Genomic DNA, 24,453 nt, shown 5'->3' with positions numbered 1-24,453 from the left:
CCAGCTCCATCAGCAAAGTGGTGCCACACACAGATTCCTGTGCACAAAACTGTCACAGAAATGTTCTTGACCCCAGGTTTCCCATACCAGAATCTCAGACGTTTGTGCTTTAAAAAATAATTTAATTATAAGATACAAAACAACTTGAAAGGTACAGCAAAGAAACAGTCCAGACTGGGGGCCTTTCAGGGGTTGGAACACAAGGCAAAAGAGACTTGGGCTTTTAAACCCATTTCTCTTAAGAAACCCTCTAAGAAATGGTGGTCAGGAGCAGGGAGGACGGCCGGGATGCTGGCAGAGGTGAAGTGCAGTAGGGTGCTTTCCTCAGGATCTCCAGAAATAACTGCGTAACCTCAAAGAAATCGTGGTCCGGAGAAGGGCAGAAGGACGGACGGGATGCTGACAGACATGAAGTGTTGTATCGAGCTTTCTTGAGGGACTCCAAGAAGATCTTCTCCCTTTCTAAGTAATCATCCTCCTGAGAAGAGAGGAAGGATGGGTGGGAATGATCCCAGAAAGTGCCACAGAAACAGGGTCACAGTCCAAGGTGTTGCTCATCAACAAGAGAAGGATCCCAAAGCCTCCCTCGTACCATGGCCCCCCATGAAGGGGACCCCTCCCTGGCTCCTCCAGAGCCTAGAACCTCACAGTCTGAGCAAGACCCGCAGGGGAAGCCTCCAAGAGCGTCCCTGCCTGGGGAAAGACCCAGCAGGGACCTGACGGCACAGGATGGGGACACCACAAAGCCAGAGTCCAGCAGAGCCAGCGTCTCCCACCCAGGGAAGGGCTGAGCAGAGGGCAACCCCTTCGAGCCGAGGACGATGTCCATCTCAGGTTGGACGTGGAGCCAGCCTGAGACAAGCTGCGAGCATCCCCCTCTCCTTGCCTCTGCTGTCACTCCTCTGGCTGCCCGCGGCTCCTTCCAGCCCACCCGGCCCAGCCCAGGGCTCAGCCCTGATCTCAGGAGACCCCCGAGGCTCTCAGGGCCCTGTCGGGTTCACCCAGCCCAGCTCCGCCAGCAGCTCCGCAGCCCCTTCCAGCCCCGCTCTCCCCTGCCTCACCCACTGGGCCTGGAACTTCAGCAGCTGCACCTGGGCACTGAGCACGGGGTTGTCGGCCACGGGCAGGGACTCCCCGATATCCCGCGGGCTGTGCCGAGGGAGCGTCCTAGTGGGAGGCAGAAAGTCTGGAACAGGAGCCGGAGTGCGAGATGCTGCCATTAGATGAACTGCAGACGCAGACACCACAGCATCCCTTGTTCTGCTGCCTGCGTGTCCCTGCAGCGGGGTCCTCCCCAGCCTCCCAGGACAAACGGGCTTTAACTCGCCTGCCTCTCCCCTCCTGCCCCCTCCAGGCACTGCCCTGGCTCAGAGAGCTCCGCTGAGCCCCTGCAGAGGACGAGAGGGCAACTCGCACCTGAGGTTTATATGCAGGGGCACTAAACCAGCCCCCAGGACCATCCCAAGCCTCCTGAGACACAGGTACAAGCGCAGCTGCCCCCCGGCAAGTCCCTTCCCACCTGCAGCGTGCGGAAGCCTCAGCCAGGGTGCTGGAGAGACCATCGGTCGGGGCACCGAGGTCCTGGGCTGTGGTCAGCGGTGTCACAGGGTGGTTGGGCAGCTCCTCACGGGGCTATTCATGCCGTCTCCTCTGGTGAGCCGTGCTCAGCCGCTGCTGCGCGGTCTCTGGGAGAAAGGGAGAGAGAGAAGCTGTCAGAAAAGCTTCAGGCCTTGTGCACCGTGGCCCCTGGCCCAGTTGGGAGGGTGAGGAGACACTTCTCTGATGCAGACGCTCCTGCTGCTTCAGTTGCTCCTGCTGCTGCTGCAGGACCTGCAGCTTGTCGCGGAACTGGGATTCCATCCTGTGTGCCTCCCCCAGGGCTCGCTCCCCCTCCGCGTGCTTCTGGGCTAAGAGCTGCAAGGCAGAGCGGCTGGGGAGCTTGGGGACAGGGACCCTCGCTGCCCTGGGCTGGGGCTCCTCTGCGCGTCCCCTTGTTCCCCTCCCGGCACAGGATTCACGACTTCAGGAAGTCTGTGAGACCCCGGCTGTGCTGCCGGCCCGTGCTCGGCTGCGAACCGTGGTGCAGACGCTGCGCTTACCTCATTGGCGCTTCTCGTCAGCTCCTCCTGCTGCTGGACACGCAGCGCGGCCCCGTTCACCTTCTTCTCCAGCCTCAGCTCCTGCCAGGCCTCGTCCAGCCTCTGCCTGTCTCTCGCCAGCTGCTCCTCCTTGGCTTTCAGCTCCTGGCCCTGCATCTTCAGCTCTGCCCGCTCCTAGGGTGGGCACGGGGGAAACCGATGCATCACCTGCCCTGTCCCTGACACCATCTCACGTCTTCCCAAGGGGAGGCAGAGCCCCTGTTGAGCTCCTCCTGTGGCCGCTTTGGGTGCAGAGCAACAGCCCTCGGTTCTGCAGGTCACTGCACACGTTCTCCATGTTCTCACTGAAGACCTAACGACCTTGGGCAACTGATTTCTCCCCTCAAATACTGACTCCATCATTCCAGGACAAATTTCCAGTTTCTACCATCACTGCATGTGGGTTTTCACATCAAATCCCCATAATTAACAGTTGCAAAATGCTTTGAGATAGTGCTACAAAAATAGTAACAGTTGAAAGAAGGGCAGAACGTCTATTATCAGCACCTGGTTGATTAGTACTACTTGGTTTTGTCCTCAGAGCAGTATCACTATCTTGTGCTGGGGATGGAACAGAGGCCAAAGGAGTTTCTGCAGGGCAGCAAAAGAAGGGGGTGCTGGAAAACACGAATGTGTCTTCTGGAAAGCTGAAGGAAGCAGAGGCTCCAGAGAAGGACGAGTATTTCCTTCCCAGCTCCATGAGCAAAGTAGTGCCACATGCAGATTCACGTGCACAAAACTGTCGCAGAAATGTTCTTGACCCCAGGTTTCCCATAGCAGAGTCTCACACGTTAGTATTTAAAAAATCATCTCTTTACAAGATTAAAAACAACTTAAAAGGTACAGCAAAGAGACAGTCCGGACAGGGGCCTCTCGGCGGGAGGGACCACAAGACTCTATGTGAACAGAGACCTTCTCAGGTTGGCCAGAAGCATTCCCCTGCCCAACTGGTAAAGCTGGAAAAGTCACTAAAGCTTTGTTAAATGAGACCATACCCCGATTTGGGGTCCCCGCTGTGATGTCCTCTGATAGAAGACAGGTAAGTTCAAGCCACAGCAGCTTCTACTGTGTCTTTAGGCATTAAAGTGCATAACCAAACCCAAAGTGTATCCAAACCAAAGCCAAAATTCTTTTGCAATAGAGATCTACAAAATATTATCATCTCGGGTTGCGGTACGGCATAGCTCTTTGTCACCCCACAACAGTACCTAATCGAGCATTGTCGCGTAATGCAAGTAAAAATTATTAGCATTAAAATTAGAGTCACAAACATCAACAGCTACTTTGACTAGGTCGAATCCGTAGCCATGAAGCAAGCTTATGCCAAATTTCTTCAGAACTCCAAGATGTATCATCTTCAGTGACTTCATGTCATACTTTAGTTGATTCCCAAAAGGATTTGCGGTTGCTCCTATTTCAATACCGTGGGCAAAGCCCAAATTTGCTTTGTAAGAGTCTTTAGCTTGTACCAAAAGCAAAATTCACTATTGGCAAGACTATAATTATCACCAATAATGCTAACGAGGGATATTTAGTTGTTTCAGATTCGACCTGTCCACATTTTTCCTTTAGTTCATGTTGGGCTATAATAGTTTTCACTAAAGACCCGTGTAAAGGCCACCTTGGAGTAAAAGCATTTGTTACTGCACTCGTACTTTTTAGAGTCACTGAGATCAACGCTGAGAGAATTGGACAGCGGAAGGTCCTACTGGCTCCGACGTCTGTTTCTTATCTGCTGCTTTCTTCACTCTTGAATACTGAATCCAGGCAGGTTGCTCTTTAATCTTGATGGCAGTAAAGGCCGGCAGCAATACCTGGAACAGCCCATTCCACTTCTCTTCTGAAGGCTGACATGAAAAAGCTTTAACGGAAACTTCATCTATTGGCTTGAAAGAAAAGACTTCAGTTTTCTTTGGCTCGAGGCTTCACTCTAATTCTGAGCAGCGCTAAAGGTAGTGCTTGATTCTACTTCCAGTTAGTTTCTTGACAAATTCTGTTTATCTGCTGTTCGATTATATAACTCAGTTTCTTTTCCACCTGCCCACTTGCTTAAGACTTGTAGAGAGTTGGCAACTGCCAATCGATCTCTGATGCTCTACTGACTTGCAGCACTACCTGTGCAACAAAACGGGGCCCTCTATCAGAGGACATCACAGCGGGTACCCCAGATCGGGGTATGATCTCATTTAACAAAGCTTTAGTTACTTTTCCAGCTTTACTAGTTGGGCAGGGGAATGCTTCTGGCCAACCTGAGAAGGTCTCTGTTCACATACCGCAAGGTAGAGTTTACTGATGGTGGTTCGAGGAGACAGCCACCCGGGATCGGAGACATCGCTCTCATATCTCTCTCTGTCTTTTCAGCAGCTTGTCTCGCAGTATCAGCTGCCAATTTATTTCCAGCTTCCTGATCAGTGTCTCCTTTTCGATTCTCCTTGAAATGCATGACGGCAACTTGTCCAGTAACAGCCCGGCTTCCGACAATTGGAGTACCATGTTTAATCTGTTCTCCTTGTGCTGTTAATAAACTTGGGCCTTTTCAAATGGTCCATGGGCTTGCAGCACTCCCAAAGCATACTTGGAATCAGTGCAAATATTACTCTTCTTCTCTCTGGATAATTCTAAAGCTCGTGCGTGTGCAGCTGTCTGGGCAGAAGCCCCAGGAGGCAAAGGTTTAGCTTCGATTACCTCGTGGGTAGTTGGTAGGGCATACCCAGCTTTATGTACTCCTTGCTTTACAAAGCTGCTTCCATCAGTGAACCAGGAGTCTTCAGCGTCTTCCTGTTCCTTTAAATCCCGTCTGCTGGAGTAAACAGCTCCCATTGTTTCCAAGCAATCCTGGACCACAGGCTCTGAAACAGATCCACTGAGGAAAGGGGCTGCATTGACAATGTTGGTAATGGCAATATTCACATCACCTTGTTCCACCAATACCGCCTGGTATTCAGGAATCTCCAGCGAGATAACCCATGGGTACCTTTTGGTTCCAGTACGGTTGTGACTGTGTGGGACACCAATACGGTCATTTTCTGTCCCCTGGTGAACTCAGGAGCTTCCTATACAGCGAGTGCAAGAGCTGCCACAGCTCCAAGACATCCAGGCCAGCCTTTGCTCGCTTCATCTGACTGCTTAGGGAAGCAGCCGCCGCTCGGTTCTGAGGACTCAATTGCTGCGCTAGAACACGCCAAGCAATGCTTGGCCTTTCGTGTGAGTATAACTAAAACGGCTTGGTGATATCTGGGAGACCCAGGTTCTTGGTTTAGTTGTGCAAATGCCCTCAAATGCTTCTCTTGTCCAATTCAACTTGGAAGTCTTTTTGTTTCACGGTTCATACAAAAGCTTTACTAAAAGTCCAAAATTATAAACTCCAAGTCTGCACCAACGTGCCATTCTAAGAAATGTCCAGCAAATAGCTTCTTTTTGCTCCATCCCCAGCCCTGGCTGCCCTCCAGAGATCTCGAATCCCAGATAAGTCACTTGGTGCTGTATCAGCTGGGCTTTCTGTTGGGAAGCTCGACACCCACTACATCTCACAAAATTTAGCAAACTTACAGTGCATTGCATACGGTCTTCTTTGGTTTCTGTGGCTATCAGGAGATCACAAAGTCTCATTTCCTGGAGGAGCTTCCCCGCTCTCAAGTTCTGCATTCTTTGATTTACTAGGAACTCTTGAAGCCCGTAGCCCTGGAAATACTCGATCCAACATTTCCTGAGGTCTATGGCTTTGCTTGTCAGTTTGAATCACTGCCAAATTTAAAAGCTCAATTCTTTTATCTTGAATGTCACTTCACCTTGCTTGAATGTTATTATTGCTTGCAATTGTTTTCATAAGTCTCGTCTCCGTAACAGTTTTGGAGACCCAGGCATAGATGAGAACTTAGGAATTCCAATTTGTTTTCCCAATTTCTATTTCATTGGCTGTTGAGGAAAGCTTTCTCTTCTTGGCCAGTAGCTCCCACAACAGTTACAAAATCTTCATCTAATGGTATCAATTCCTGATTCAAAACTGAATGAGACGTTCCAGTATCAACTAAACACTCTGATTCTTTTCCCTGTTTTCCTCGTCTCTCTCCTGAGTTTCACCACCTCGGAAGGGCAGGGCAAATAATCTTCAATTCTACACCCCGTGGGGACACACACTCTTCTATCTCGCCCTCCCCTCTCATCAGGGGAGTTTCCTGTCTTATTCTACACGCTGAACGGCATCGTTTCAACTTCCCCTGAGCTTTATTCCGCTCCCTTTTTCATGTGAACACAGCTGGATCCTGTGGTGGCAAGTTAATACCGCATTCTGCCTGCCACTCTGGGGGTTTTCGCAAAGTGAAAAACGTATCAGCATACATGACCTGAGCCCACTTTCCTTCTCTCTTCAAGAATAACGTTCACGTGGCATAATTCAGAGTTTCATTCAGAGGCCACTTTTCCTCATCATCTAATTTATACAATGGCGACTGAATATAATATGTCAGCAAGGTTTCTCTATTCACATTATCACCAGGTGGTTCCCCAATCTCCTTCCTGTGAGCTAACATAAGGTTAGTATGAAGTTAGTTATAACGGATGAGTTTCTTACTATTAATTACTAGTCAAATATAAGCTAAGCGCTCTGCTTCTAAACAACGTGTTCCTTAATCTTCAGGTCTCTTTGTCAGGCAGAACGATTTAAAACTTGAAAAATATCCCCTCGTTTTGCAGGTGGTTAGAAAGCATTTGCCATGTTGTCGTTGGTTAACCATGGGGACATCTTTGTAACTTAATCCCAGTCTACATTAATTTAGCAGCTTCTCTTCAGTCCAGAGAAGGGAGGACGGTCGGGATGCCGGCAGAGGTGAAGTGTTGTAGGGCGCTTTCCTCAGGATCTCCATAAATAACTGCATAACAGCAAAGAAACGGTCTGGACTTGGGGCCTCTCAGCAGGAGGAGCATGAGACAAAAGAGACTTGGGCTTTTAAAGCCCCACAGTCTGTGCACCCGCTCTTCACGTATCCTTCACAAGCCTGTTGGTCCAGTGGTAATTTTGGGTCGGGGGCCTTCGTTGTTTCTTCTTGGATTCTCTTCCTCTGTCTTCCAGGCAGTTTTTTCTCTGTCCTTATCGCGATATTTTGAAGCATAGAATACAACTAAAGGAATTTAAGTGATTAAACTTATTCTGCAACAGTCCTCCCTTTGTGTTTATTAAGCATCCCTGCTAATGTGTCCAAACGAACTCCTGAAGTCTCTAAGGCCTTGAACTCGTAACCACAGTCTCACATACGATGTTATTACAAGTCACGACAGAACCAGAGCTGACAGAACGGCCACTGGAGCAGAGCCTGATGAAAGGTTCCTGTAGCAGCTGTAGAGTGGCACTCGCCCTGAGGGATGGAGGCCAGACCAACTGTGGCGTCACGGGCGCTGGGGAAGAACTTCGCACTCTGAACTCTCCGAGATCGTTTTTGAAGAGAAAGGAAGAAAGAAAATCCTCTAAGAAATGGTAGGCCGGAGAAGGGAGGACAGATTGACTACTTGCACAGGTGGAGATGCTTTCCTCAGGGCCTTCATAAATGAACGCGTATACTCAATGTCATCGTCCACGGAAGAGGAGGAGGGTGGAGGGGTTGTTGACAGTCGTGAAGTGTTGTATCGTGCTTTCCTGAGGGACTCCAAGAAGTTTCTCTCCTCCTCTAAGCGTTTGTCCTCCTGAGAAGAAAGGAAGGATGGGTGGGAATGATCCCAGAAAGTGCCACAGAAACAGAGTCGCAGTCCAAGGTGTTGCTCATCAACAAGAGAAGGATCCCAAAGCCTCCCTCGTGCCATGGCCCCCTATGAATGTGACCCCTCCCTGGCTCCTCCAGAGCCCAGAACCTCACAGTCTGAGCAGGACCCGCAGGGGAAGCCTCCAAGAGCGTCCCTGCCTGGGGAAAGACCCAGCAGGGACCTGACGGCACAGGATGGGGACACCACAAAGCCAGAGTCCAGCAGAGCTGGCATCTCCCACCCAGGGAAGGGCTGAGCAGAGGGCAACCCCTTCGAGCTGAGGACGATGTCCATCTCGGGTTGGACGTGGAGCCAGCCTGAGACAAGCTGCGAGCATCCCCCTCTCCTTGCCTCTGCTGTCACTCCTCTGGCTGCCCGCGGCTTCTTCCAGCCCACCCGGCCCAGCCCAGGGCTCAGCCCTGATCTCAGGAGACCCCCCGGCTCTCAGGGCCCCGTCGGGTTCACCCAGCCCAGCTCCGCCAGCGGCTCCGCAGCCCCTTCCAGCCCCGCTCTCCCCCGCCTCACCTGCTCGGCCTGGTACTTCAGCAGCTCCACTTGGGCGCTGTACGTGGAAGCTAAGGAGGCCTTTTCCTGGTCCAGACGCCACTCCTGCTGCTTCAGCTGTTCCTGCTGCTGCTTCAGCTGCTCCTGCTGCTGCTTCAGCTGCTCCTGCTGCTGCTGCAGGACCTGCAGCTTGTCCCAGAACTCGCGCTGCATCCTGCGTGCCTCCCCCAGGGCTCGCTCCCCCTCCGCGTGCTTCTGGGCCAAGAGCTGCAAGGCAGAGCGGCTGGGGAGCTTGGGGACAGGGACCCTCGCTGCCCTGGGCTGGGGCTCCTCTGCGCGTCCCCTTGTTCCCCTCCCGGCACAGGATTCATGACTTCAGGAGGGCTGTGAGACCCTGGCTGTGCTGCCAGCCCATGCACCGCTACGAACCGTGGTGCAGACGCTCGGCTTACCTCTTTCGAGCTTCTCATCAGCTCCTCCTGCTGCTGGACACGCAGCGCGGCCCCGTTCACCTTCTCCTTCTCCAGCCTCAGCTCCTGCCAGGCCTTATCCAGCCTCTGCCTGTCTCTCGCCAGCTGCTCCTCCTTGGCTTTCAGCTCCTGGCCCTGCATCTTCAGCTCTGCCCGCTCCTAGGGTGGGCACGGGGGAAACCGATGAATCACCTGCCCTGTCCCGGACACCATCTCACGTCTTCTGAGGGGGAGGCAGAGCCCCTGTTGAGCTCCTCCTGTGGCCGCTTTGGGTGCAGAGCAACAGCCCCCGGTGCTCCAGCAGTGCCCTCACCCCTCCACCTGTGGGAACCAGGGCTGGCAGAGCTGGGACCGGACACACACACACACTCCTTCCTCAGAACGGACGCAGCCCCTCACCGTGCTGCACACCCTCAAACACGCTCACCGCACAGCAGTTCCTCGGCACTGGAAATACCCAGCCTGAGTGGTCCTTTGCCACCCTGGCAGCCCTGAAAAATGCAGCTCTGCCGCACTGTCTGTGCCACATGTCCCCTCTGGACAGCCCTGGGGGGAGCAGAACTGGCTCTGGACACGTCGCCGTGGCACGGGGAGGTTTTGCCTCATCCACCGTGGGGGTTTCCTCTCCCCAGACTCACAACAGAGGCGGCTGCGCCTGGTCTGGCTGCCCAAACTCCTCACGGGTAAAGGGGAGAGACAGAGTTGATGCTTCAGTCAACATCTGAAACGGGCTGGTGGAGCCTGTTCCTGGGACACCCCCATTCTCACCACCCCGAGCGACATCCCTGTCACCAGAAGGCAGCGCTGAACATCTCCCTGGTGAGCAGGACCCACCCGTGAGCCTGCCAGATGCTGCAGGGACAGACACCATTCACGGGCTCCAGGCCGGGGACCTCCTGTGGGCCAGAGAAACGCCCCGGACCCAGCCAGGAGCCTGGCCCGGGCAGAGGACACAGCGTGGGCTCACCTGCTCCAGCAGCCGAGTCTGCTCGCCCAGCCTGGCCTCCGTGTTGGTCACCAGCTCCTGGACACGGCTCCGCTCCTCCTCCATGTCCCTCTTGCACATGTTCTGCAGGTCACTGGAGAACTTCTCCATCTTCTCAATGATGCCGTCCAGAGACCTGTGCAGAGGAGCGAGGGGAGGGTCACCCTGGGGGACACACTTTGTCTCACTGCGAACGAGACGGGGACGTGTGCTGGGCCATAGGCCGGGCAGCCCTGCCCCGAACCTCTCGGGATCAGAGCACAGCCGGAGGAAGATGCAGCTGCTGCTTCGGGGAGCACAGACAGATACTAAACAACAGCCCAGCATCCCTGGGGGCTGCGGGTGGGAGAGAGGATGGGCCCTGCTCCTCCTGTGCTGCGGGCCTGGTTCCCCGGAGGACAGGGAACACCCCAGCCAGGGATCAACGCGGGGACACGACACCGGCTGTCCGTACCTGGTGTGTGAAGTGGTGCTGGTCAGCACATCCATCTCTTGCTCTTTCAGCCACTTCACGTGCTGGAGCTGCTCCTCGTGTTTCTTGCGCAGTTCCTGGACAGACCCCCTGCAGGACACGGGGAAGGAGCCCAGCACGGGCTGTTACAAACTGGTGCTCCCCGTGACGGGCACCGTGGAAGAGGCTCTGTCGTGGGGCTGAGAACCAGGTCCCAGGAGCTGAGCTGGCAGGGTGGTCTGTCACGGGGCATCCCACAGACTGCCATCCACATCTGGGACGGACCACATCTGGGGGTTATGGGCTTCTCTGCCTAAAACCAGATTTCTCATTGACCCAAACTATGCAGACATCAGCAACTCATTGTTCTGAATAAAAGGAATCTGGGGGAGAGAAAACATGGGGTTCAGCATCTTTCAAAATGCAATGCATTCCGTCGGGATGATGTCTCCAGCCAGATCTCCCTGTCTCCAGCTGCAAAGCAAATCCCCACTCCAAAAGCCACTGAGCTGCCCTCAACCCAGCGCTTCTGGACTCTCCTTTCTCCTTTCACCATCTCCCCAAACCGTTCCCTGGTTCCTTCACCCAGAGCGGGGGTACCGGCACCACATGCCGCTCGTGCCGCTCTCACCTCTGCAGCTCCCGCAGCCGCTGCAGCTCCAGCCGGTGCTGCTCCCGCAGCTCCTCCAGGTCCAGCCGGTGCTGCGCCAGCAGCTCTGCCCGATCGCGCGCCGTGTCCTGCCACTGCTGCCGCAGCTGAGCCACCAGCTGCTCGTTCTGCTGCCGCAGCATCTCCACCCGCTGCCCGTAGTTCTCCTCCAGTAGGGTCACTGAGGTCCTGCCCGGAGAGAGCCCGTGAGGGGTCACGGCACCGAACAAGTGTTACTTTCATTGCAGTACCCGGCACTCTGCACCCAAAGGGCACACGGGGATTTAGCAGCAGATCGGTGTTGCTGTGTGCGTGGGGAAACTGAGGCAGGGGCTGCTTCGCTCTCCGCATTCTGAGCCCTGAGCCCTCTGCTGCTGCCCAGTGCGGTGCCCTGGTTGGGGACTTGCTGGCAAAGGGACAGGCCCCTCCTCTTGTCACCCACCCAGGGAGGATTTGGGACGCGCCCCAGCACTGTCCCCCCAGGGGAGCTGGATGGGGCTGTAGGCGAGGACCTGCCGGAGGAGGGGAGCACAGGCCAGAGCCCGCTACCTGTGGCTGCTCTTCTGGAGATCCAGGTACTCCCGGTGCTGCTGCTGCGCACTCTCCAGCAACAGTTTGTGATGCGCCCGCTCCTCCTCCAGCATCCGCACCTGCCGGGCACCCGGGGAGAAGGTTCTTGTGCTGCCCCGGGGACAGAACCCCCACAGCAGCACTCGGTGGCCGTTGGCATCTCTGGACAGGGAGGTTGCTCCTCTCTCCCGTCACCCTGATGCTGTTTGGAGCAGACGTGGCCCCTTCTCCTCCCCCTGGCTCACCCATGTCCCCCTCCACAGGCGCTGGGGCTCACCTGGCTCTCCAGCTCTGCCACACGGGCCTGGGCGCTCAGCAGCTCTGCCCGACACTCCGATGCTGCTGGGGAGGCGGCCAGCTGGCTGCAGGCAAAAAGCACCCGATGTGGTCAAGCCGAGGAGGCCATGAGAGACAAGATCCCTCCCCAACACCAGCTCCTGCCTTGCAGCTGAAAGCCTCCGTCCCACTCGGCTGCGGCAGGATTCAGCCTTTTGGCTGCCGAGGGAGCAAAGACCCCAACAGCTCCAAGCCTGGTGCTCCCCTCGCTGCACCCACCCCCTTCCCCGGGCACCCCCAGCTCACAGCCCCTGCCCGCCGCTCGAGGCACTTGGGCTGCAATTCCCTTCTGAGCCCCGTTCAGAGGGCACAAGTCTGAACCCGCACAGGGGAACGGGACTGTGGGCTGGATCAGCGGGACAAAGACCCGCGGCATTACTCCAACCGGAGACAAGAAAGTGCTTAAATGAATTTCATAACTCTGAGGCAGGCGTTGCTGAGAGCTGCTGCTGGAGCAGCCACACGTGGAGCAGACGGGAGCGCTGCGGCCATTGACCGGGCCTTTACCTGACGGGAGAGCGGGGACCCGGCCCTTCGCCCGCGGTCTCTGAGGGCTCGGCCTTTGTGTCTTGGGCCTCCGAGGGCTCGGCCTTTGTGTCTTGGGTTTCCAAGGGCTTGGTCTTTTTCTCTTGGGCCTCCGAGGGTTCCGCCTTTTTCTCCTGGGTCTCTGAGGGCTCAGCCTTTTTCTCTTGTGCCTCCGAGGGCTCAGCCTTTTTCTCTTGGGCCTCTGAGGGCTCAGCCTTTTTCTCCTGGGTCTCTGAGGGCTCGACCTTCTTCTCCTGGGTCTCCATGGTCTTGGCCTCTATCTTCTGCACCTCGGCCTGTGCTTCGGCTTTCCTGCGAGCCAAGGCAGCCGTCAGCCAGTCCATCGGGTCGGGTTTAGCCGCTGCCTCCTCTGCAGCCCCGAGCTGGCTGGCGGGGCTGGGCCGCCCGGCTGCGGCAGGGCTGGGGATGCTGAGTGCCGGGCTGCCCTTGGCTGGGGACAGCGGGTCCGGGTCCAGGAAATCGTCATCCTCCAAGCCCAGCCAGTCGTCTCCGCCCCTTCTTCTCTGCACGGGGTTCCGTCTGCCTGGACGACGAGGTGTGGAGCGGAGCTCTGGGTTCGGTTCGCTGCCGCTGATCTCGGCAGAAAACCTGAGGAAGGAGAAGCAGCTGCAGACCTGCCTGCAAGGGGATGCGGGGACCTGCCTGCTCAGCCGCAGGGACAGCGGGGTGGTGGCTGGAGCTACAGACACACGCACAGCACCGTACCTCACCGACTGCCCCGTTGCCGGCTGGACCGCGGGCCTGGAGCCCATCGAGGGCTTGTAGGCTCCAAAGACAAGTTCCTCCTTGTCCCAACGCTTTTCCTCCTCTGTTCAGACAAGGAGCCTTGAGCCAGCGCCCAGAGGAGCAGCTGCTGCAAAGACACCAGCCCTCCCCTCCTCCTCCTCCTCCTCCCAGGCTGCCTCGAGGGCAGAGCACAACACTTCTGCATGAGCCGCCTTCCCCCGCGCTGACCCAGAGCCCGTTAACCGCCCTGCTCACCCCGACAGAAAGGGCATTTCCCCTGCAAGGGCATTACAAATAAAGCTCGCTAGCCCAAGCCAATGCTGTCAGCTCTGCAGACCTTCCCAACGTCCCTGGCTGGGCTCACCTGGCTGCTTTGGGAGCTTTTTATCCAGTTTGAACTCCCTATGCTCTCCCGTACCTGGCTTTTCCAGGACTTTGGCCACGGAGCCTCGTCCGAACAACTCATCCAGCTTGGAGCGCGCTGGCCGGAGCTCCTCTCTGTGGGGACACGGTGGCAGATGGTTTCTCCAGAGGCAGGGCTGTCCCTCCTCACACAGCCTGGCCAGGCTGCTCTGGCTCTTCTCTGCCAAACCAGCTGCTCTTGCCCCTTGCTGGGACCCACGGGCAGAAGCTCCAGCATCCCCCCCCAGCACGGTGGCACCGGCTCAACGTGCAGCCCGCCCCCTGCGTTACTCCCACCGCCTCCGCACTGCCCTTACTCTTTTTTTGGGCCATTGCCAATTCCCATCGCATCCAACAGGTTGTCGTCATCAACATCTTCAAACGTCGACGTCTTCCTCCTCTGGACCGGGGCCACCGTGCGCAGGGGCGTCTGGCGTGGGGGTAGCTCTGGGGATGGGATCGCACATGGGAGGAGGTTTGAGCAGGGCAGGTGTTGGTTTTTTAAACAACAAGAGATCCAAGCAGCCCAGTGGGATTTATCGGGGAGAAAGGCCATTTGAGGGGAGCATCGGACCCATGAGCATCCCCGCTGCAGGAACAAGAGGGGCGAGTGCCTGTAACAGCCACAGTGCAGCCGGGACCCACCCAGACGTGCCCCCGCTGGGCTTTGCCGTGGACCGGGGATGCTACGGCCACCCAAATCCTGACCCCAAAAACTTGGTCTCATTTGGCACCGTGCAGAACAGGCCGGGTGAGGCCCAAGGGAAAATCTGAGCCTCCCTTCCCGCAAAGGAAAGGCCAGTTCTGTAACCTGTGGCACTCCCTGAGCTGTGGCACAACCAAGCCCGTTATTGAGTTGCTCTAGAAATGACCGCTCTGCTTAGTCACAGATGGGACTGGGTGGCTTTCGATTTCATCAGCTGGGACCTCACACAAACTCAGCCAGGCTGCTGATTCCTTTCCTACAAGGAGGAGGCATCCAGCAACCTGCTTACCTTTCCTGCTGCTCTGTTCCGGTGTTGTCTCAGAGCTGCTTTCAGTGCCACGTTTCACGGGCATCTTCCATGGCCCAGAACCGGGTTTCGATGTCCCCAGGAAATCCCAGTCCGCGTCGTCCTTGTCCTGGAAAGCAAGAGGATGAGGACGGGCACAGGGCGAGCGCTGCGGATGCCTCAGCACTGCTCTTCCCTTGGGAGGCTGGTGCTGGGGGCCACGGCTGCAGCGCACGGGGGCTGAGATGGGGGGATTTCGGTACTTGAAACGCTCTGTGCCCTGAGTCCTGTGCTGAGATCCTGCTGCTGCCTCCGGGAGAAGCGTCAGGAACACCCAAGCCCATTGCTTTGGGTGAGGGCTCTTCCTACGACGCTTGAGCCAAAGCGCACCCAGGAAGGCTGGGCTGCAGCAGCATGTGCCCCCGGGCTTTGCTCCATCCTCGGTACCTGGAAGCCTGTCTCCCACCGGACACCCACTCCCCTCTCCTGTCTTTTCCCCCTGCCAGCGATGCCCGAGAGCTCAGCCCCAGCCCTCAGGACATCCAGACTCTCTCCCCAAATTTGGGCTCACCCCTGCAGCTGCCTTGTTCTCTGCAAGGACCTTGCTGAAGAAATCATCCTCTGCAAACCACCTGTCGGGGCGGGGAGCGGGTGCAGAAGCTGAGGACGGGGCAGGTCAGGAGGACGTGGGGAGCACGGAGAGATCTGAAAGGCACTCACTCCTTGCCGGCCCGCACGCTGCTGCTCCAGGCTCTCCCACCGCTGCTCCCGGCCGGCTGGGAAGCTCTGGCAGATGTAACACGGGGTTCAACTGGAAAAACGCAGGGAGAGAGCAGGATGATGGACACGGCCATAGCCCTGGCCTGGGCACTCCACAGGAGGATTTGCCAGCTTCTCATGGACCACAGAGGCTTTTAATCAGAGACAAACTTCCCTTCACCTCCCCAGACCGACGGGCAACCTGTTCAGTGGCCTCTGGCTCTGGGAACCCGGCTGTCCCCCCTGCTCCCTGCTGCCTCCCCCCTCACAACTGGAGCCTCTCGCAGATCAAGGGCTGTTGCACCAGCAACTCCTGCTCCCAGGAAGGGAGGACCAGGACAAGGATGCTGCCCTTTCAGCTGCAAAGAAGCTTCATTTTACCATCATATCCCCGCAGGTCCTCAAGGATGTCATCAATAGAGCCTGAAACAAGACAAATTCAAGGTGCTGAGGCAGGTGAGCTCATCAAGCTGGTGCAGAAAAGCTCCCAATGTCAATAAGGCTTGCTCTTCCGAGATCCCCCAAGAAGAAAGATTTGGTCTCAAGCACCAGCAATGTAATGTCTGCCATGTCTTCCACAGAGAGCTGCCAGGGCCAGGACTTGACCCCAAATGCACTGCTTCAGTATCAGGGGCAGCAAGAGGCCTCTAAACCAGCAGTTAGGGAGCAGGGGAGGGGAAGAACTGAAATAAACGCATATATTCTCCTCCACATTTGGGAAAACCCACAGGAACAGAATATAGGAGCCCAGGAAGCAAATCCCTTTGACTGGAGAGGCAGGTGAATATGTTTGGGTCAGCAATGACACAATGCACTGAGCTGCACCTTTCACACAGGGATGGCGACCGTTCCGGTAGCCAGGGCTGCCACCTCATCCCAGTGTCCCCCCTCCTCCGTCCCAGGCATCCCCAGCACACCAAAGCACCTACGGACAGGGAAAGGAGACCACGCCAGTGTACCTACCACTTATGCTTCTCTTGGCTCGCGTAGCCTACGGAGATAGACAATTCCCTCATTAGAAAACCAAGCGAGTCTGAGCTGGACTTTCTCAGCACACTAAAGCCAGAGGCAGGTTTCTCCAGAGAAGCCCAGCAGCACCAGCGAAGCCCTCGTCCCGCCCGCGCTGCTTGGGAAATGGCAGGTGAAACCCCGGGCAAGCAGAGAGATGTGACACCTTCAGTGACACCAGGGAGCTCAGCCCCTCCTGCCTGCCAGCTGGGCAGAAGCCCCCAGCCCTCGGGATGGCTCCTGCCTGCCAGCCAGTGCCACAGCAGCACTGGGGATTTCCCAGGCCTGCCTGAGCACCCATCACACTCACCATGGCAAGAGCCGGGCTTTCCCTTGCTCAAGATGGTCTCCTCGCAGATTCCTCCGCTGTCAGCCCCCGGGGGGGATCAAAGATCCTTGCTCACGTCCACACTCTGACCTGCAGGGAGAGGAGGATTTCCCGACTTGCTGTTAAACCTACGTCCCCCTGCCGCCCCCCCGGCTGGCTCCCTGCTGCTCGCGCCTCTCCAAGGCCCTGGAAACCAGACTCCATCTCAGCCTTAAACACACCCGCAATCACAGAATCGCAGAAGTATTCTGGTTGGAAAAGACCCTCAAGATCATTGAGTCCAACCATAAACCTCACACTACCAAGTCCGCCCCCACCCCATGTCCCTGAGAACCTCATCTCTGCATCTTTCAAACCCCTCCAGGGATGGGGACTCCACCACTGCCCTGGGCAGCCTGTTCCAGTGCCCCACAGCCCTTTGGGGAAGAAATTGTTCCCCAGATCCAGCCTCAACCTCCCCTGCCGCAACTTGGGGCCGTTTCCTCTCATCCCAGCGCTTGTTCCTGGGGAGCAGAGCCCGACCCCCCCGGCTCCAAGCTCCTTTCGGGCACTTCAGAGATCAGAAGGTCTCCCCTCAGCTCCTGTTCTCCAGCTGAACCTCCAGCTCCCTCAGCCGCTCCCATCACACTTGTGCTCCAGCCCCTCACCGGCTCTCCTGCTCTTCTCTGGACACACTCCAGTAGCTCAAGGCGTCAACCGAAGTCTCCAGATCCACAAGTCGCCGAGATGAACAGCACCTCCCGCGATGCTGCAGGACGGAGCAGCCGCCGCGGCACCGACCGCACCGACCGCACCGACCGCACCAACGGCAGCGGCCGCACCAACCGCCGCCGCTCCGCGTCCCGTGGCCGCGACACCGGGGGCCCTCGCGCCCCCGGCCCCCAGCGGGCGCGGGCCTGGTGGCCATGGCCGCAGCGTCCCGGTCCCCGGGCTCACGGCAGCCCCGGCCCCGCCCGCAGCAGCCCCGCCCGGCCCCGCCCGGCCCTTCCCTTCCCTTCCCTTCCCGGCCCGGCCCGGCCCTTCTCCTCTCGCCGGGTGCTGGGAAATGGAGTCCCCGGCGGGCCCGGGGCAGGGCCGGCAGCTCCAGCCCCGGCGGCTCCGCTGCCCCCCGGGGCACTTTCAAACCTCTTTTCAAAGCCTACACGCCTAATGGCTTCAAACACTGAAACCTTCTGGACGGGCTTTCTCGAGGCTCTTGTCTAAGTGTGTCTCCTTCAGTGCAGAGCAGCTGCTGAGCCTGCAGAGAACTACGGAATTTCACTTCGGCTTGAGAACAAGTGACAGAATCCCAGAATCCCCGCCTGGCTGGGGCTGAAGGGCCCCCTGGAGATCCCCCAGCCCAGCCCCCCTGCTCACGCAGGGTCACCAGAGCAGATCACACAGGTCGGTCCAGGCGGGTTTGAATGTCTCCAGAGAAGGAGACTCCACACCCGCTCTGGGCAGCCTGGTCCAGGCTCTGGCACCTCCCAGCAAAGAAGTTTCTCCTCATGTTCAGCTGGACCCTCCTGTGTTTCAGTCTGTGCCCGTTGCCCCTCACCCTGGCGTTGGGCACCACTGAACAGAGTCTGGTCCATCCTCTGACACCCACCCTGAGATATTGATCACATTGATCAGATCCCTCTCAGCTTCTCTGCTCCAGCTCAACAGCCCCAGCTCTCTCAGCCTTTCCTCACAAGAAAGATGCTCCAGACCCATCAGCATCTTTGTAGCCCAGCGCTGGACTCTCTCCAGTAATTCCTTGTCCTTCTTAAACTGGGGAGCCCAGAACTGGACACACAACTCAGATGGGGCCTCACCAGGGCAGAGCAGAGGGGGAGGATTCACCTCCCTCAACCTGCTGGCCACGCTCCTCCTCATGGACCCCGGGTACCATCGACCTTCTTGGCCACAGGGCGCGTTGCTGGCTCATGGTCAACCTGTTGTCAACCAGAACTCCTGTGACAGCTCGGCCCTACCACGGCCGGCGGGATCCACCCCTACGGGGGCAACTGCCTCCCGGTAGCGCTGGCCGGGTGGCCAGTGGCACTCGCCCTGACGGATGGAGGCCAGACAAACAGGGCAGCTGGAGCTGTACTGGGTTCACTGGGCACCAGGACCTTCTGGTAAAAGCAACAGCTTTCCTCTGCTAATCCAGACAGCCCTGCGCGAGCCCCGAGTCAATATAAAAACAAACTGAAGGAAATCAGACAAAGCTCCTTGGGAATGCATGGGGAGGAAAAAACAGCCTGGACACCTCACTTGGGATTGTTGTTTTCTGCAAGATGGCCTTTAAAAACCAGAAGAACATCCCACAACAACCTCCAGACCCAAGGACCTGGGTCAACTGATTTCTGCCCTCAAACACCGGCTTCATCATCCCAGGTCAAATTGGCAGTTTCTCCAACTACCATCTGTGGGTTTTTTGGCTCCAGAGAAGGACGAGAATTTCCTTCCCAGCTCCATCAGCAAAGTGGTGCCACACACAGATTCCTGTGCACAAAACTGTCACAGAAATGTTCTTGACCCCAGGTTTCCCATACCAGAATCTCAGACGTTTGTGCTTTAAAAAATAATTTAATTATAAGATACAAAACAACTTGAAAGGTACAGCAAAGAAACAGTCCAGACTGGGGGCCTTTCAGGGGTTGGAACACAAGGCAAAAGAGACTTGGGCTTTTAAACCCATTTCTCTTAAGAAACCCTCTAAGAAATGGTGGTCAGGAGCAGGGAGGACGGCCGGGATGCTGGCAGAGGTGAAGTGCAGTAGGGCGCTTTCCTCAGGATCTCCAGAAATAACTGCGTAACCTCAAAGAAATCGTGGTCCGGAGAAGGGCAGAAGGACGGACGGGATGCTGACAGACATGAAGTGTTGTATCGAGCTTTCTTGAGGGACTCCAAGAAGATCTTCTCCCTTTCTAAGTAATCATCCTCCTGAGAAGAGAGGAAGGATGGGTGGGAATGATCCCAGAAAGTGCCACAGAAACAGGGTCACAGTCCAAGGTGTTGCTCATCAACAAGAGAAGGATCCCAAAGCCTCCCTCGTACCATGGCCCCCCATGAAGGGGACCCCTCCCTGGCTCCTCCAGAGCCTAGAACCTCACAGTCTGAGCAAGACCCGCAGGGGAAGCCTCCAAGAGCGTCCCTGCCTGGGGAAAGACCCAGCAGGGACCTGACGGCACAGGATGGGGACACCACAAAGCCAGAGTCCAGCAGAGCTGGCGTCTCCCACCCAGGGAAGGGCTGAGCAGAGGGCAACCCCTTCGAGCCGAGGACGATGTCCATCTCGGGTTGGACGTGGAGCCAGCCTGAGACAAGCTGCGAGCATCCCCCTCTCCTTGCCTCTGCTGTCACTCCTCTGGCTGCCCGCGGCTCCTTCCAGCCCACCCGGCCCAGCCCAGGGCTCAGCCCTGATCTCAGGAGACCCCCGAGGCTCTCAGGGCCCTGTCGGGTTCACCCAGCCCAGCTCCGCCAGCAGCTCCGCAGCCCCTTCCAGCCCCGCTCTCCCCTGCCTCACCCACTGGGCCTGGAACTTCAGCAGCTGCACCTGGGCACTGAGCACGGGGTTGTCGGCCACGGGCAGGGACTCCCCGATATCCCGCGGGCTGTGCCGAGGGAGCGTCCTAGTGGGAGGCAGAAAGTCTGGAACAGGAGCCGGAGTGCGAGATGCTGCCATTAGATGAACTGCAGACGTAGACACCACAGCATCCCTTGTTCTGCTGCCTGCGTGTCCCTGCAGCGGGGTCCTCCCCAGCCTCCCAGGACAAACGGGCTTTAACTCGCCTGCCTCTCCCCTCCTGCCCCCTCCAGGCACTGCCCTGGCTCAGAGAGCTCCGCTGAGCCCCTGCAGAGGACGAGAGGGCAACTCGCACCTGAGGTTTATATGCAGGGGCACTAAACCAGCCCCCAGGACCATCCCAAGCCTCCTGAGACACAGGTACAAGCGCAGCTGCCCCCCGGCAAGTCCCTTCCCACCTGCAGCGTGCGGAAGCCTCAGCCAGGGTGCTGGAGAGACCATCGGTCGGGGCACCGAGGTCCTGGGCTGTGGTCAGCGGTGTCACAGGGTGGTTGGGCAGCTCCTCACGGGGCTATTCATGCCGTCTCCTCTGGTGAGCCGTGCTCAGCCGCTGCTGCGCGGTCTCTGGGAGAAAGGGAGAGAGAGAAGCTGTCAGAAAAGCTTCAGGCCTTGTGCACCGTGGCCCCTGGCCCAGTTGGGAGGGTGAGGAGACACTTCCCTGATGCAGACGCTCCTGCTGCTTCAGTTGCTCCTGCTGCTGCTGCAGGACCTGCAGCTTGTCGCGGAACTGGGATTCCATCCTGTGTGCCTCCCCCAGGGCTCGCTCCCCCTCCGCGTGCTTCTGGGCTAAGAGCTGCAAGGCAGAGCGGCTGGGGAGCTTGGGGACAGGGACCCTCACTGCCCTGGGCTGGGGCTCCTCTGCGCGTCCCCTTGTTCCCCTCCCGGCACAGGATTCACGACTTCAGGAAGGCTGTGAGACCCCGGCTGTGCTGCCGGCCCGTGCTCGGCTGCGAACCGTGGTGCAGACGCTGCGCTTACCTCATTGGCGCTTCTCGTCAGCTCCTCCTGCTGCTGGACACGCAGCGCGGCCCCGTTCACCTTCTTCTCCAGCCTCAGCTCCTGCCAGGCCTCGTCCAGCCTCTGCCTGTCTCTCGCCAGCTGCTCCTCCTTGGCTTTCAGCTCCTGGCCCTGCATCTTCGGCTCTGCCCGCTCCTAGGGTGGGCACGGGGGAAACCGATGCATCACCTGCCCTGTCCCTGACACCATCTCACGTCTTCCCAAGGGGAGGCAGAGCCCCTGTTGAGCTCCTCCTGTGGCCGCTTTGGGTGCAGAGCAACAGCCCTCGGTTCTGCAGGTCACTGCACACGTTCTCCATGTTCTCACTGAAGACCTAACGACCTTGGGCAACTGATTTCTCCCCTCAAATACTGACTCCATCATTCCAGGACAAATTTCCAGTTTCTACCATCACTGCATGTGGGTTTTCACATCAAATCCCCATAATTAACAGTTGCAAAATGCTTTGAGATAGTGCTACAAAAATAGTAACAGTTGAAAGAAGGGCAGAACGTCTATTATCAGCACCTGGTTGATTAGTACTACTTGGTTTTGTCCTCAGAGCAGTATCACTATCTTGTGCTGGGGATGGAACAGAGGCCAAAGGAGTTGCTGCAGGGCAGCAAAAGAAGGGGGTGCTGGAAAACACGAATGTGTCTTCTGGAAAGCTGAAGGAAGCAGAGGCTCCAGAGAAGGACGAGTATTTCCTTCCCAGCTCCATGAGCAAAGTAGTGCCACATGCAGATTCACGTGCACAAAACTGTCGCAGAAATGTTCTTGACCCCAGGTTTCCCATAGCAGAGTCTCACACGTTAGTATTTAAAAAATCATCTCTTTACAAGATTAAAAACAACTTAAAAGGTACAGCAAAGAGACAGTCCGGACAGGGGCCTCTCGGCGGGAGGGACCACAAGACTGTATGTGAACAGAGACCTTCTCAGGTTGGCCAGAAGCATTCCCCTGCCCAACTGGTAAAGCTGGAAAAGTCACTAAAGCTTTGTTAAATGAGACCATACCCCGATCTGGGGTCCCCGCTGTGATGTCCTCTGATAGAAGACAGGTAAGTTCAAGCCACAGCAGCTTCTACTGTGTCTTTAGGCATTAAAGTGCATAACCAAACCCAAAGTGTATCCAAACCAAAGCCAAAATTCTTTTGCAATAGAGATCTACAAAATATTATCATCTCGGGTTGCGGTACGGCATAGCTCTTTGTTACCCCACAACAGTACCTAATCGAGCATTGTCGCGTAATGCAAGTAAAAATTATTAGCATTAAAATTAGAGTCACAAACATCAACAGCTACTTTGACTAGGTCGAATCGGTAGCCATGAAGCAAGCTTATGCCAAATTTCTTCAGAACTCCAAGATGTATCATCTTCAGTGACTTCATGTCATACTTTAGTTGATTCCCAAAAGGATTTGCGGTTGCTCCTATTTCAATACCGTGGGCAAAGCCCAAATTTGCTTTGTAAGAGTCTTTAGCTTGTACCAAAAGCAAAATTCACTATTGGCAAGACTATAATTATCACCAATAATGCTAACGAGGGATATTTAGTTGTTTCAGATTCGACCTGTCCACATTTTTCCTTTAGTTCATGTTGGGCTATAATAGTTTTCACTAAAGACCCGTGTAAAGGCCACCTTGGAGTAAAAGCATTTGTTACTGCACTCGTACTTTTTAGAGTCACTGAGATCAACGCTGAGAGAATTGGACAGCGGAAGGTCCTACTGGCTCCGACGTCTGTTTCTTATCTGCTGCTTTCTTCACTCTTGAATACTGAATCCAGGCAGGTTGCTCTTTAATCTTGATGGCAGTAAAGGCCGGCAGCAATACCTGGAACAGCCCATTCCACTTCTCTTCTGAAGGCTGACATGAAAAAGCTTTAACGGAAACTTCATCTATTGGCTTGAAAGAAAAGACTTCAGTTTTCTTTGGCTCGAGGCTTCACTCTAATTCTGAGCAGCGCTAAAGGTAGTGCTTGATTCTACTTCCAGTTAGTTTCTTGACAAATTCTGTTTATCTGCTGTTCGATTATATAACTCAGTTTCTTTTCCACCTGCCCACTTGCTTAAGACTTGTAGAGAGTTGGCAACTGCCAATCGATCTCTGATGCTCTACTGACTTGCAGCACTACCTGTGCAACAAAACGGGGCCCTCTATCAGAGGACATCACAGCGGGTACCCCAGATCGGGGTATGATCTCATTTAACAAAGCTTTAGTTACTTTTCCAGCTTTACTAGTTGGGCAGGGGAATGCTTCTGGCCAACCTGAGAAGGTCTCTGTTCACATACCGCAAGGTAGAGTTTACTGATGGTGGTTCGAGGAGACAGCCACCCGGGATCGGAGACATCGCTCTCATATCTCTCTCTGTCTTTTCAGCAGCTTGTCTCGCAGTATCAGCTGCCAATTTATTTCCAGCTTCCTGATCAGTGTCTCCTTTTCGATTCTCCTTGAAATGCATGACGGCAACTTGTCCAGTAACAGCCCGGCTTCCGACAATTGGAGTACCATGTTTAATCTGTTCTCCTTGTGCTGTTAATAAACTTGGGCCTTTTCAAATGGTCCATGGGCTTGCAGCACTCCCAAAGCATACTTGGAATCAGTGCAAATATTACTCTTCTTCTCTCTGGATAATTCTAAAGCTCGTGCGTGTGCAGCTGTCTGGGCAGAAGCCCCAGGAGGCAAAGGTTTAGCTTCGATTACCTCGTGGGTAGTTGGTAGGGCATACCCAGCTTTATGTACTCCTTGCTTTACAAAGCTGCTTCCATCAGTGAACCAGGAGTCTTCAGCGTCTTCCTGTTCCTTTAAATCCCGTCTGCTGGAGTAAACAGCTCCCATTGTTTCCAAGCAATCCTGGACCACAGGCTCTGAAACAGATCCACTGAGGAAAGGGGCTGCATTGACAATGTTGGTAATGGCAATATTCACATCACCTTGTTCCACCAATACCGCCTGGTATTCAGGAATCTCCAGCGAGATAACCCATGGGTACCTTTTGGTTCCAGTACGGTTGTGACTGTGTGGGACACCAATACGGTCATTTTCTGTCCCCTGGTGAACTCAGGAGCTTCCTATACAGCGAGTGCAAGAGCTGCCACAGCTCCAAGACATCCAGGCCAGCCTTTGCTCGCTTCATCTGACTGCTTAGGGAAGCAGCCGCTGCTCGGTTCTGAGGACTCAATTGCTGCGCTAGAACACGCCAAGCAATGCTTGGCCTTTCGTGTGAGTATAACTAAAACGGCTTGGTGATATCTGGGAGACCCAGGTTCTTGGTTTAGTTGTGCAAATGCCCTCAAATGCTTCT

General features: G+C 55.9%; 3 protein-coding genes across 3 annotated transcripts; all 3 read right to left on the bottom strand.

Moving 5' to 3' along the window:
• Nucleotides 1–250: 250 nt before the first annotated feature.
• LOC135995963 (fas-binding factor 1 homolog) lies at nucleotides 251–4,581 on the bottom strand. The gene is given in 7 exon segments (XM_065647617.1): nucleotides 251–478; nucleotides 1,062–1,185; nucleotides 1,541–1,671; nucleotides 1,774–1,914; nucleotides 2,100–2,273; nucleotides 3,848–3,985; nucleotides 4,429–4,581. Coding segments are annotated over 7 exon segments (1,089 nt in total).
• A 2,521-nt stretch (nucleotides 4,582–7,102) lies between these two features.
• LOC135996092 (fas-binding factor 1 homolog) lies at nucleotides 7,103–15,057 on the bottom strand (the record flags this gene model as incomplete). Its single annotated transcript, XM_065647822.1, is given in 16 exon segments — nucleotides 7,103–7,814; nucleotides 8,397–8,642; nucleotides 8,828–9,004; nucleotides 9,813–9,966; nucleotides 10,285–10,392; nucleotides 10,913–11,119; nucleotides 11,480–11,580; nucleotides 11,778–11,862; nucleotides 12,344–12,561; nucleotides 12,652–12,757; nucleotides 12,821–12,957; nucleotides 13,078–13,190; nucleotides 13,473–13,606; nucleotides 13,828–13,957; nucleotides 14,506–14,991; nucleotides 14,994–15,057. Coding segments are annotated over 16 exon segments (2,682 nt in total), but the record flags the coding sequence as incomplete, so codon positions are not given.
• Nucleotides 15,058–19,189: 4,132 nt separating this feature from the next.
• Nucleotides 19,190–23,610, bottom strand: LOC135995962 (fas-binding factor 1 homolog). Its single transcript, XM_065647616.1, is given in 7 exon segments — nucleotides 19,190–19,507; nucleotides 20,091–20,214; nucleotides 20,570–20,714; nucleotides 20,820–20,943; nucleotides 21,129–21,302; nucleotides 22,877–23,014; nucleotides 23,458–23,610. Coding segments are annotated over 7 exon segments (1,086 nt in total). The 3' UTR covers nucleotides 19,190–19,279.
• Between the last annotated feature and the right edge of the window lie 843 nt (nucleotides 23,611–24,453).

Source organism: Caloenas nicobarica, chromosome 18 (genome assembly GCF_036013445.1).
Source record: "Caloenas nicobarica isolate bCalNic1 chromosome 18, bCalNic1.hap1, whole genome shotgun sequence".
Taxonomy (NCBI): Eukaryota; Metazoa; Chordata; class Aves; order Columbiformes; family Columbidae; genus Caloenas; species Caloenas nicobarica.
This window is presented reverse-complemented; position numbering and strand designations above follow the sequence as displayed.